At 40.6% G+C, this 13,824-nt stretch overlaps 1 protein-coding gene across 3 annotated transcripts in view; it reads left to right on the top strand.

Annotated features, from left to right (window-relative positions):
- Positions 1–13,824, top strand: part of MTCL1 (microtubule crosslinking factor 1) — a 103,153-nt gene that overhangs the window by 79,254 nt on the left and 10,075 nt on the right. For all 3 annotated transcript variants that reach the window (XM_066561727.1, XM_066561718.1, XM_066561736.1), the window contains 4 exons: positions 2,314–2,481; positions 5,914–6,162; positions 10,248–10,553; positions 12,781–12,812. In XM_066561727.1, the coding sequence (XP_066417824.1) occupies positions 2,314–2,481; positions 5,914–6,162; positions 10,248–10,553; positions 12,781–12,812 (755 nt within the window). The remainder of the gene's footprint in view (positions 1–2,313; positions 2,482–5,913; positions 6,163–10,247; positions 10,554–12,780; positions 12,813–13,824) is intronic.

Below are 13,824 nucleotides of genomic sequence, written 5' to 3'. Positions count from 1 at the left end.
AATTATCAATTGTATGCACAGGAATAAGAGTTGTAACTTGCTCTGATGTCATTTGGTTTTGCTTTTCTTCTGCCTCACTTCTCTTGTGGAGCTTTTTGACTGCTTTGCCAGAGAAAGGTTTGTACAGCAGACCAGAAAACACAGAACGTGGCACTTGAATGAAAGCACTTCCCAGACTTTTGGAGTCAGGGTTTCCAAAGAGGATGAAACCCAATTTTGATGCCTCCAATACCCAGCAGTTCCTGTTGTGACATTAAGGGCAAAACTTCAAAGGACTTCTTATTCTGATTATTACACAAGGGGCTTGAAATGTTTGGAGAATTTAGCCTTAATTAGGTGGTAGAATAAAAATGCATAGTGGAAACATGAAATCTCATTGCATATTGAATAGTAGGTGATCTTATATGCATGATGGAGACTGCTGCTGGATAGCAGGAAACTGCTAATTGGCATTAAATGTTAATGGCATTAATTCTGCTTCTGTGGGTGCGTTTCTTGCAAAACCCCATCTTGTACACCATCACTTTTCATTAGGCCAACCAGATAGGTCAGTCAATGAGCACCTCCAGTCATTTCCCTACATCTAGCATATTTTTGCTGATGCATCAAATGACTTGGAAAAAGTAGACCACGTTTGTTTGTTTTTTAAAGAAAAAAGGCACCTTGGCATGTATAATTAGTGAATACAAAAATGGATGAGGTGGGTTCAGTGATGCCAAAAATCTGATGAGCATATGAAGTCAGCTTAGTTGTCTGCATAAAATTTTGTAAGTATTGCCATTGAAAAAAGCACATGACAATTATTTAGATTTTTGCATACTTCTGTTTACTTGACCTGTCTTCAAAGAAGCCTCCATGTAGTTACTTCATGAAATACCAGATAAGAGGGAATGCAGGAAGCCTTCACTTCGGAATACAAATTTTAAAAAAATTTGATTAGACTATCTTGCAAGGATGGAGACAACTAATTTGAGTTAGGCCTTCCCAATGGAGTTAACATATTCCTGAGAACCAGGTCATTAAATGCTGAATTTTTTGAGTAAGCTTTCCAATTTTTCTGCCCCTTGCTGTGTCTGCTAGTCAAGTATAATTTTCATAAAAGTATTTTCTAGTCAGGATAACTTGTCAGATATAATCTGTGGTTACTCCCTGGCATTTGAGACACTCATTGGGAATATTTGATTTAAATTTTGGACAAATAATCATATATTTCTGATTCAATGACTGCAAGAAAAAAAATTGTGGGAAACCTTTTCTTTTACTAATCCAGAATGAATATTTAGAAATTTTGTTTTGATATTTAACTTTAAAATGGCAGATTTTGCAAGTGCCCAGAGAATGTGCAGAAGGTAAATGCCAAAACTAAGGAAAAAGAAATAAGATTTGAGTAAGAATATGTGATGTCAGCTCTGGGCTAGACTTTCAACTTAGCTCCACTTTTGGCTTCTGGCTACCACAGGAGCTCTGACAACATTTTCAGCATGGCCATGACACTCTCAACAAGACATGAATGGGGGTTTGCTCTTTGATCCCCTCTGCAAGAGGGAAGGGGCCTCCCTGGCCTTCCAGCCTTTGGCACCCAGAAGGTGCTGCTGCAAAGCTAACCTGGGTGCAACTGCCTGGTGTGGAGCAGGAATACGAAGTACAGACTACTGAGATATCTTAGCAGAGATGCTCAGCTCAAAGCCTCCCTGTATCTCCCAAAACAATTTTATCCGATAATACAAAAGCATTGAAAAGTTATCCCCTTTCTTTTTATGTAGTTTACAAATATTTGGCATTTGATACAGAGCAACAACTGTATGTGTGAGACAGACATGTAACTATCCAACCTCAGGAATGATACTCTAGCTTTGGTTTACAGTATTAAAAAAAAGTTATTAATGATGTCCTCAGTCCAGAAAGATGCTTAGTGCCTTTTTCAGAGTAACTTAAGTACCTTTGGCTTTCAGGAAGCATCAGCACTAGGCCTAATGAGAAGAGAATCACAGAATCATTTAATTTGGAAAAAACCTTTAAGATCATCAAGTCCAGCCATAAACTTGACGCTGCCAATTTCACCACTAAACCACATCCCAAAATGTCACATCCACACATCTTTTAAATACCTCCAGGGGTGGTGACTCAACCACTTCCTGAGCAGCCTGTTGACAGAGAAGACATTGCTATTCTTAGTTTTCTCATGCAAAAGTTAGCCCAGGCACTTTCTCTTCCATGCAGTAGACACACAGTCATTTTTCATCCTAAAAAAAATGGAAGTGGGGATTAAAGCCAGCATCCAATGACAGCATTTTGTCTGCTTTGTTGTGCCAGGCGAGTGAAAACCGGAAGCTCCTGAACGCTCTGAAGGGTTTGCTGGATGACTTCCGCTCGGAGCTGCGGGACGAGGAGCGGGAGCGCCAGGGGCTCCAGCAGCAGTACGCCCTGCACAAGGCAGCCTGGGAGGTGGAAACCACTGAACTCAAGTGTCGCCTCCAACAGGTAACATGCCCTGAGTCCAGCACCTGGAAAGGACAGCTCAGGTGCTTAATGAAACAGGAAATTTACTGTGTCAATGTTCCTCACTCGGGGCTCACCAAATGTGGTGGTGTTCGCAGGGGTACCAGGACGAGGGAAGAGATGAGAATCTTGACTCCATGTTTCAGAAGGCTGATTTATTATTTTATGATATATATTATATTAAAAGCAAATGATATATTAAAACTAAACTAAAAGAATAGAAGAAAAGATTTCATCAGAAGGCTAGCAAGGAAAGGAATAGAATGGTAATAAAATCTTGTGACCAACCAGAGAGTCTGAGACAGCTGGACTGTGATTGGCCATTAATTAAAAACAACCAACACGGACCAATCAAAGATGCACCTGTTGCATTCCACAGCAGCAGATAATTGTTGTTTTTCTTTTCCTCTGAGGCTTCTCAGCTTCTCAAGAAAAAATCCTGGCAAAGAGATTTTTCAGAAAATATCATGGCAACAATTTACAACAAACTGAAAAGGGACTTTAGTCATGCATTTTATCCTGGTGTCTGAAAGCCCTCACCTGAAGCCTGATCAAAGCTTTGCCATTTGAGTTGCCTCTTGGATTTCCAGGTGTCCCAGTACAAGGGCCCATGCAGTGGGCACTGCGTGATGTGGGTGAGAGCAAAGGAACTGAACCTCTTGCTATATTTTCTCAGCAGAGTTGGGTGGTGATATATCAGCTGTGGTAATGAGACATGTGGGTGTCTGTATTTATTGGAGAGAAAAATGTCTTGTGGTTGGCATGCTCACAATTAGCTCATCACTGTGCCTTGGTGTGTAACAACTGCATTATTTGATTTATAGCAGAGAAAAGAGTGATTCAACAACACTGAAGTGATAGATCAATATATTGATATTAAACCAGCCGTTCAAAGCTACTGGTTAGTGATGGAAGAGAAGGATCTCATTACCTGCCATGGGATACTGTTAGAAGTATTTGTATAAAAGCTGGCTCCAGGTGTTTCAGTGTCATGTATGGCAGTTCACAGAAAACAAATCTTCAAAAAACCCACAAGAATTGATTTCCAAAGCTGATGACATAAAAGCTCTTATTTTACACATTGAGGAGGGAAGGGGTGGGAGAATTAGTACATTCAGATCTTGAGAAAAATCGTACAGCTTCTTTGCAGAAGTAACATATAATAAAAATATTCACTGTTGAAGGATGGTACATTTAGAAAGATTTACTAAATTTTAGAGGCTCACTGTGACACACAGAGCTGAGATGTGAGCACTGCTTTTCTTGCCCAGGTACTGTGGGCTGCTTTCTCAGAATGAAGGAGGCAGCTTTCATTTTTAGCAGAGTCTTCTCCCAGAAGACTGCAATTCTTAAGTCTACTGCTTCTCAGTTACCAGCATTTCTGACCAATATATCACTTGAAAAAGGAAACAAAATCAGTTCCTGTTTTGGCTCCTTCTGAAATATCTTGGTGACAGATTTACCTTAAGCTCAAGATGGCAACAAAGAAGGAAACTTGGAGAAATTCTGGCCACAGAACTGCCAAGCTTTCCTACTTTGCCTTTGCATGGGCAATAAATCTCCAGGCTGCCACTTTGGCTAGTGTTTGGCACCGGGATGGTGCTGCCACTCCTGCTCAGGGGTTTCCACCCTTCCTTCTGGGGCTTTTACCAGGCCCTTTGCTACCTCCACTGCTACGCTGGAAATAATATACAACATTTGGTAATTATTGGGCAATGGGTGTTACTTGCTAGGGAGTTAGTGTTAGGGGCCAAACCCTGAGTATGCTTTGAGAATTTGCATTGAGGACATGGGACCCATTAAGGATATGGGAGTCCTTCACTAGGACTCTGACCAATGGTTCAGCTCCAGGATGTCTGGAGGGAATATAATGTATCATATCATATCATATCACATCTCATATCAAATCATACCATATCAATATCATATATCATATTATATCATATTTTATAGCATGTGGTACACAGGTGTGAGAAAGATGATGTCATGTCAACTTTGTTAAAATAGGATGCTGGTCTTTCAAAATTGATTTTTTTTTTGTTTGCCTGTTTGGTCATTTGAAAGAAAACAACTGGACTCTGAGAATCAGTGGTAGAAGATGCCTTGTTAAGATTTCCCTGTCACTGCAAGTGGGTGTAACAGGATGTTCCCTGCAGCTCAGTACAATTTAAGTAACTCAAGCAATAATCTCTCAGTCAATTGTTTGGGGAGGCTGTTCCAGAAACTAGTAAGCATCACTCCTGAATCCAGTCTGAAATTTTTTTTCTCAGAAACTTTGGGTTTATTTTCCACACAGGGCAGGGTGAAGGTGTTGTCCTTCTCTCCTGCTAGAGGAATATGCTTCCCAGCAGACCTGCTGCCTCTCATTTTTGAGGACAATGGTAACTCCAGAGGTGGAAATTAGTTTTTGCTGCTTTTCACTCCATTTCACCTGCAGAGCTAGGGGATGGAGATGTATCCCATTCTGAGTCACACACACATCTACTGAGCTGTCAACAGAAGATCAGATTCCAAGGATAAATTCTTCACTCACTTGAACTTACACAAAACAATTGAGCACTTTTTCCCTCTGACAACAGTCCAGCACTGGCCCAGCTTGACCAAAGAGGTTGTACAATCTCTGCACTTGGAGGTTTTTCAGGATCCATCTGAACAAAGTCCTGTATAACCCATTCTGACCTCAGAGTGTACCATGCTGGAAGGAGAGGGTTCACCTAGAGACTTCCTGACACCCCATGAAGCTTATATTTTCCTGTGAATCTATTACCTTGGGCCAGCTCTTCTGATCTGTTTAAGCTAATCCCTGATCATGAAATTATAGAAGGGAGGGAAGGTGGCATCAGACAATTGCCCTTAAAATCAGTTCAGGGTCCAGAACCTCAGAGATAGGGGGGATGATCCTGGTGCACCTGCTGCTGCTGCTAACAGCTTCTCTTTCTGGAAGGCAGGAGAGTCATACAAGAGCACCACTGCTGAGCGTTGTTGTGGGATAGGCCTCTTCAGGAGATGAAAACACTCTCCTTAGGTTTCAGGTGCACCGAGCGAGAGCACAACAGCAGAGCAGTAGCTGAGGACATTGTCCTGGAAATTGCCTCGGAGATAATGATGAGGCTGGAGTTTATCTCCATGTTTTCTTCACTACTGGTCCTATATTCCCATCAGAAAGATCATAACTGGTGCCTTAAGAGCATGAAGAGCTTGAGAAGTTATTCCCTGTAGTTTTTACTGTCTTGATTTTAAAACTTTTTCCATTCTGAACATATTTGATCATTTATTGAGGTCCTAAGATGTAATAATTGCTATTATTCTGTCATTACCTTTGTAAAGTTAGGTCTTTAACTCCAATCTATTGTCAGGCACAGGTTTTTATTGCAGAAAGTTGAACATCCTAGTAACATTTGACTTTATTGCCAGCTGGAAGGGAAGAGTGAGAATACCTCTGGAGAAACAGGTTCAGATGCAAAGGGAGCTTTTAAAAGGGAAAGAGAGGAGCACAAGAAGCTTCTGGCTGACAGTCACAGTGTGGTGATGGACCTCCGCTGGCAAATCCAGCACAGTGAGAAGAACTGGAACCGGGAAAAGGTGGAGCTCTTGGACAGGCTCGATAGAGACCGGCGAGAATGGGACCGCCAGAAGAAGGAGCTGCTCAGGCGGATAGAGCAGGTAAGGAGCCGTCAGGTAAGGAGTCATCTTGGGTCAGCAGTGCCTGCCTGAAAGAATGAGGCCATTGTACCATTACTACACTCAGGCCAAGCTCAAGGGACAGCATTAAGAAGCAGCACAGGAATGATTTTGCTTCCTTGGCTACATCAATGTTTCTCATGTTATGAAACAATTTATATACACAAGGGAGTAAAAGGGAAATGCTCATAATCCCTATAAAAGACCACTTATGAGAAATCAGCTCTAGGTTAGAGGTCATTTCCCCATTTCAATTTCCCTGGACAAGCCTGGTCACATTCTGTTTGAAAGCTTTAGTGCATCTCTGTGCTAGAACACTCAACCGACAGAGTTACTCAGAGTTTGGTACACAGCTTCTTGCTGAAAGAGACTGTTCATCTATGGATTAGCCACCAAAGATGCAGCTGCTGCAACTATTCAGTCTCAACTGAATGCTTTTCCTCTGGCAAAGGAACACAGGGGTTAACATGAAGAGCCCTGAATGATAACAAACACAGTTACGAGTACTAAATATTCAGAAGAATATTGGCCACATGAATTTTGTGCAAACCTCTGTTATTACTTGCAAATCTGGGAATGCATACCTACCCCTTTGTTTTCATGCCTATCTGCATTTTCATCTGCTTAGTATTAGAGACAAATAATACCTAATGAATTTATTATCAGCCTGGAAGCCGCACAAAAAATGAAGTTTTATGTGGGGGAGTTAAAATACTGTTTTTGACTGAACATTGTTCAGATCTGAGTCATGCATTCCAGGAAAATCAAGAGAAACAAGTGAAATTGTGGGTTCTCAACTAAATGAATGCTTTCTGTCCTTAGGACAGCAAAAATGGAACCACACCAGCCCTGTGCATGCCCTTTAGAGAGCATTATACTTGAGAAAAGCACAGAGTGGTCTCACAGGTTTAAATCAGTGAAAGCCCAGTATAACTTCATGACCAATTTTTGCAAAGGATTCATTGTCTGTGTCTCATGTTCTCACATCAGGGCTGCAACAAGAAGTTAAAAAAAAAAGAGACTAGGCTGGAAACATTATGAGTACAAGACTAAACCTCAGTTTGAGCTTTGGCTGTTAAACCCACAGAGAAGCTCTTAGGAAAATCCCATGCTCATGTGGGTATTTCTAAAAACAATGCTAAGTGTGGGTCTGCGTGGGCAGTGCCAAACATGAAGGTTTTATAGACCAAGAAAGATGATTTTTGAACTTCTAAATTTTGAAATATCAGCAATCTATATTCTCAATTTTTTCATCTCCTATATATCTGAGGGGTTTTGTGTGTACTTCATGCAGCTTTTTGAGCTAGTCTTTATAATGCAATACATTAGTGCTAAGTTAAAACCTAAGTTAATCTCCTAAGTTAAAATCATCAGAGCCTGTGAGCCTTATAGCAAAGGTCATCATACAAAGTTCCTGGCTTGCAGGGTTCAGTGGCAAAAGGTGCTTAGATAGTTCTCCATGGCTTGACTGGGCTGGTTTCTAACTGTTGGGTTGTCGTGGCCAAACTACCTCCTATGGAATCTTCATGCCCAATGGGAATTAAATAGCTCTCAGAAAATTTTCCAATATACTAAGGACATAGACAGAAACTTTTCTTTGAAGAGTCACTGGTACCTCTTTGGATGTTTCTTTTCCTGTCCTTTCAAATTGTGGGGTTTTAAGTATATCCTCCATAGCTTGAGGGACTTAACCTGGTTAAAGAGTGCTTTTTCCATTCCCTGGGAATGGGGCACATTGAAGGAAGCCACAGAGAAATCCCTGTTGATGTTACCTAGCTTTTAATTCTCTTAAAACCTGACATAACCTCTCAGTGTCATCCTGGGAGAGCCTACACAATAGCTCTTAGCTAGTGCTGGAACTGATTCCTTTTGTTATATTTCTGAAACCTCTAGGCTTTAACTATATATTTAATGTGCCAGCAGAGTTGTACACAGAATTGGCAATGAATAGGGGAAATAAAAAGTATTATATCAAGCTAACTTCAGAGGACTAAATCAACAGAAATAGCATTTGAAGTCTTGGCTACTTGCCTACAAAACTTCATAACTCCGTCTTTGCTTATAATCAAACATTTCCCTGTGTGACAGGAAGCTTCCAAATATTTGCAGGCTTTTAGTTGAATATCCTCTCAGATTGCAGTCGTGCCCTGCTTTATATGGAAACAATTAGTATATCTCTGAAGTCCTGCTCCCCAGGGTTTTGGTGTGTGTATTCCATGTATGGCAATACACAGAGGATGAGGAGACTACACCACTGTGTATGTTTGAAACAAAGTCTAAGAGATAGCAGAAGCGTGTGTGTGCCACATTTCATTCTAATGCTTTATGCCAGTCTGCTTTCACACAGCTCCTGAATAATACATGTATGATAAGAGGGAAATCACACCAATGTATAAAATATATAAAGTACTTTACTCTGGATGGTGATGGGAATTCTGCTCACATAGAAAAAAAGTGATGACCTACTTTCTTCAGAGCACACAGTTGTTGTTTTTTCTTTTTAAGTACTCAGTCACTTTGTTTTCCCTTAGAGACTCTCCCTCCCCTGTACTCCTAAAACTAATTGTGCACAAAGCACGCTGACAAGTATTTCAACCCACAAGATCACCTGTATGAAAAGTTGTATATCTAAAGGTATAAACACATGGGGACTCAAAATTATTAGCTTTTATTAAAAAGTTAGGACAATATTTGTCACTTTAATTCTCCTGTCAGCTCTCTGAGGTTCAGAGAGTAAGGCAGTATCAGTACTGTTTTCTTATAAAGGTTTCCAGAATATTGTCCTTATAGGATCCCTAAAACTCTGAAGGGCTTGTAATTGGAGCTATCTATAAAGAAAGCATGTAATTACCATTTCTCCTTCCTTTGAATCTTGCTCAAATGCTCAGGAATGGCCTCCAGGATCTCTTGATATATACTTCCAGCCCCTGCCTTTATAGGACACCTCCTTTTAATAAAGCTGTTTCAGGTTTTGTATATCATGAGCAAAACACTGAAGATGCACTTCCCTTTTTGTAGACCTGAATCAAGAAAAAAATCTCCCTGTTTTCAGCTCAAGTGTAAATTTAATCATTTGAGACTGAAAATGGTTTGGTCTAAATTAAGCAATATAATGTCTGTTTATTTTTCCAAACACAACAGTAAGATGAATATGTTTTGTAGTTTTCCTAGTTTTCCATGGCCCTAGTGAATGACTTGCATTTTCAGTTAATTGTCACTAATCTTAACATGCTACTCGAGCAAAACATCAGAGTTCTTATCAGATTCCTGCAGTCATTTATCATGTTTGAAATTATCACTTACTTCATCCATCCTGTTGTATTTACAACTAAAAGAGAAGTTGATCACATAATCTAATTTTAATATTGGCAATTTCACTAATGGTTCACTTTTTGAAAAGTGTAGAGTTAATGGCTTTGATGCCCCTTCTGTAAATACACGTTTTCTTAGAACATGTTCTGCATGCCTAATTCATCCCTTTGACAATGTTGTTCTGTACAAATACTCAACTTTCCAGCCATGAATTCAGGCTAGGCCATATATAAAACAAAGCTTTTGGGTTTTTTTAAGCGTAATTTTCCACCTCTGGAAACAAGTGATATACATAAAAGCGCAATCTTTGTGTTGCTGAGCAGAAGAAAAATGTCTTTGTTTTGATGAGAAGGCAATTTGCACACCCTTCCATCAGCTTCTACTTGTACTGCTGTCAAGCTTGCTTTTAAATAACAGTCTGTCTTGATTTGTTTCTTTAAAAATCAGATTGCAGGCAGATGCATTATTTTGTATATACGTATATACTCTGTGTGTATATATGTATACATACATATGTAAATAAGCAAAACTGTGCATATACACATTTAGTCACCCAAAATCCCATGAGTAATGGCATCAAAGTTCTGGAGACGTCTCCCTTTGTGGAAGAACAAGCAGAGCAAGGCCAGTGTCCCCTGGGGCAGGGCTGTAATCCCCAGGGCATGGGTGCCTTGCTCCCAGGGAAGGATGAGTTCTGCCAAATGCCATACACTGCAGAAGTAATTGCTGCTCCTCTTGATGTGCCTTGTGTCCAGCTGCAGAAGGAAGCGAGCCCACGGCGAGGAGGTGGTTTGGTGTGTGACCCGAGCGAGAGCAGCCGGCGGCCGTTTGTGCCGCAGGGGAACTTCCGCGTGCCCCGTTCCATGGGCTCCAGGTCCTACTCGGACTCTGACACCATCCAGTTCGACGAGCGCTCGCTGTCCAAGCTGAAGGAGAGCGACCGGTGCAGCGGCACGGAAAACCTCTTTCTGGAGTCACTGTCCCTCGACTCCCCCGACGAGCCTGAGGAGCATCGCTCTCGGCAGCTGGAGAGGGAGAAATTCTTGACTGGACTAACAGAAGTATGAGTTTTATCATGCTGTCATGTTGTCTCTTCTGCCAGAATCAGTACTGCTTCCCTGCTGTAGGAAGTGAGATACTGTGTCACAGGCACTGCTTACAGTTACCCAGTAGTAAATTTGGTATGGACATGTTTCCATTCCTTCTTAAAAGCTGATTAGACCAGTGTCAGTCACCTGACAACTGGGAGCCAGCCCGAAGGTTCCAAAGATTAATTCATCTTGTGGCCATTTATGTTATGTATGAGAACTATATTTGACACAACAAATTGGCTTAGAAGGTCTATAAGTCTTTTCCAATTATAAGTAGATACATATTTATGAAGAAACATGAGCTTTACTTTGTTAGTAAAGCAGTAAGTGCTGTAGAGAGGCACTTCTGATTGTTCTGCCACATTTGCCTTCTGAGCAGATCAGCATGAGTAAGTGAGATGTAAAAAAAATAAAGTTATTTATCAGCAAAGTACCTAACCTGAAGTCACACAATAAAGCTATAAAGATATAAAACACAATGCTAAAAGATGACAGCAGGAAATGGCAAATGAAGTCTGTGTCCTCTACCATGACAGGCTTATTTTCATCAGTTCCAGGTCTTCACAGTTTATTTATATTGTTTCTGAGTGAAACCAAGCGTCCCTGTCCCCAAATGCTGGTACAAAACAAAAGGATTAAGAAAACAGGTTATTTGAGAGGAAGAAGAGAAAAAAAATTGGAGGCAAGAAATGTGACTGTCCTTTTTACATAGCTAGGTAGCTATGTGTTCCAGTTAGGTTTTCTTCCCTTGGCACCATAAGTGAATTGCTGGCAGTGTGGGATCCCATATTTTTTATTTCTTAGCTTTTTTTTCCTACATGTCCAAGTGCTCAGTGAAGAATGTTGGTAACACTATCAGGGAACTAAGTTTTGTGCTTAATTTTGATTGCTGCTCCCATTCCTTCAAATTCAGTCTGATTTTCAGAGAAAATCTCTCTTCCCTTTTCTGTTTTTCAGATATCACCACCATTAACAAAAGGGTGGGCAGCAAAATTTGTTCTTGGCGATATTTGCATAGCTTCTTTCCTTCAAAGCATGTTTTGGGGAAACCTAGGCAAAGTAATTTTCCCTCAGAGGGTTTGCTGAAGCGAGACTGATTGGAGTTTAATGAGTAGCTTAACTGAGGATGCACAGAGGCAACTTGCTGACTCTACCTTCCACTATATTTTCTTTTTGGTACTGACTTCAGTAGAAGTCAATCCAGCCTTCACCCTGATTAAGCATTCACTTAGGTCAGATTTACTCTGCAGTAACTCCACTGAAGCCAGTGACATTATTCCAGAATTATACCACAGTGAATGCAAGGAGGATCAGTTTACTACTATTTTTTTCCCTGACCCAGGATAAACACCAGAAAGGTATTTGCTGAGTTAAGCAGAGCTGTTTTTAAACAGTCCCAATTTGAAATGGACTTTTGGTAATGTTCTTGATTTCATGAGGTCAAATAAAATATGTACAGTAGTAATGCTCTTTTTTCCCCCCGATCCTATTTGCATTCCCTGTAGTTTACTAGAAATATAAGTAAACATTTAAAATAACTGTAGAGCAAATGCTTCAGAAGTAGCTATTTAAAACCCTAACTCGTTATGGAAATTGTCACAGGGAAATAAGTGCCATAAAAACATCTTTATGCTATTAGCAAGCTGCAGGTATTCCGTCTAGGAAACAAGCAAGTCTTCCCACATATTCAATATATCAAGCTTAAGGAATTTCAACTGGTGCCACTTGTTGGTTCCTAGAAAATGTATAATGAAATATTACATGAAAGAAACTCAGTCAATCTTTTATTTCAGCACTGCCAGGCCTTTAGCATAAAGTAGATTGCCTCTACAGAAAAAAGTCGCTCAAAAATATGTAGTCTGAAACAATAAATTGTGGGAATAAAAGCCTTTTTTGGCCTACATCTATTTGTGATTGCATGGGAATATAAAAGTTCAAAGCTGTTGTAGATTTGGCATACAGGTTTTACCTGTGCAGTGTGTTGTCCTAATGGCATTGCCCACTCTCCTGCCTATGTACAAAGTGAAGAATATTCCCACTGGCACTTTAAGAATCTATATCAGAGAGAAAATCAGACACTTTTTAGAGACAAACATACCTGGTGCAACTAATGGGAAGTGAATGACAAAATACCCGTAAGCTATGCCACCAACACCTTTAGAAATAACTTATCCTGCTTGTTTCTGTTTTCATTCAGGAGGAAGAAACACACAAAGGAAATCTTCAAAGGTGAGTAAAACTTGCAGTGGAAAGCCCAGCAAATACTCAACTGCTGAAGCTATGACTCTCTGCACCCAAGCCACAGGCCCAGGACATAGCCATGCCACCTCCTAAACAGCCTGCAAACCAGATTAATGGATTCACCCAGGGATTAATTTGTCTCAACATGCTTCAGTTCTACTCTGATTAACTTGGGCCACATTCAGCTGTCATGCACAAAGATCAAACTCTAGGAAAGTGCATGAAGCTGCAGCTTACAGTGAAATCTACGCCTGCCTTAGCAAGCAGTGCAGTACACACTGCAGACATCCATAAGGAAAGGAAACTAGCATAAGGAAAAAAAAGTAAAGGAAAACACTTGGTGCTGAGGACATGATATGCTGCTGCATGTCAGGGATATTTTGCTTTGGACTGGTTCTGGTCTTATCCCATGGGTTGAATACCCACCCAACCCTAGAATGCATTAGCTGTGCTTCTGGAGAGCATCTTCCAGCTCATTTTCATCCCAAAGGAATGACCCCTGTGCTCTCTGAGGTTGCCCTCCTGATGCAAACCAGAGCATCAGTCTATGAGATCCATTTAGAAACCATACTCACCTGAATCCCTAACAGAGACGCACCCAAACTGCAGCAGGAGCTCTTGATTCGGAGTGTGACTCACAGTGTGACTTGGCTGTATCCTTTGGATCACTGATCCATGATTTCTGCTTGCTGATTTCTCATCCAGTTTGAGTTACCTCTTTGAACCAACTCTGATAAGTACACTCATTTGCATTTTTATTTAGTGCCATTCAAAAATTTTGATTTTTTTCTTAAAATAAAGCAGTAGGATAACTTATCTGAATGCCTGTGATTTGTACAAATTAGTAAAATGTGGAGAGCCAAGAATTCAGCATTATCACCTAGAGAGATTCCCTTGGTAAACTTCAGCATAAGCTCAACTCACCAAGCCAGTTCAATGTAGCAGCTTTTCTGCTGGATGTCCCACATCACTGCACACCAGCTGTGCAGCCTGGGCAGTC

Source organism: Molothrus aeneus, chromosome 1, assembly GCF_037042795.1.
Source record: "Molothrus aeneus isolate 106 chromosome 1, BPBGC_Maene_1.0, whole genome shotgun sequence".
NCBI classification, from domain to species: domain Eukaryota; kingdom Metazoa; phylum Chordata; class Aves; order Passeriformes; family Icteridae; genus Molothrus; species Molothrus aeneus.
The sequence above is the reverse complement of the archived record's forward strand: the minus strand, read 5'-3'. Positions and strand labels throughout refer to the sequence as shown.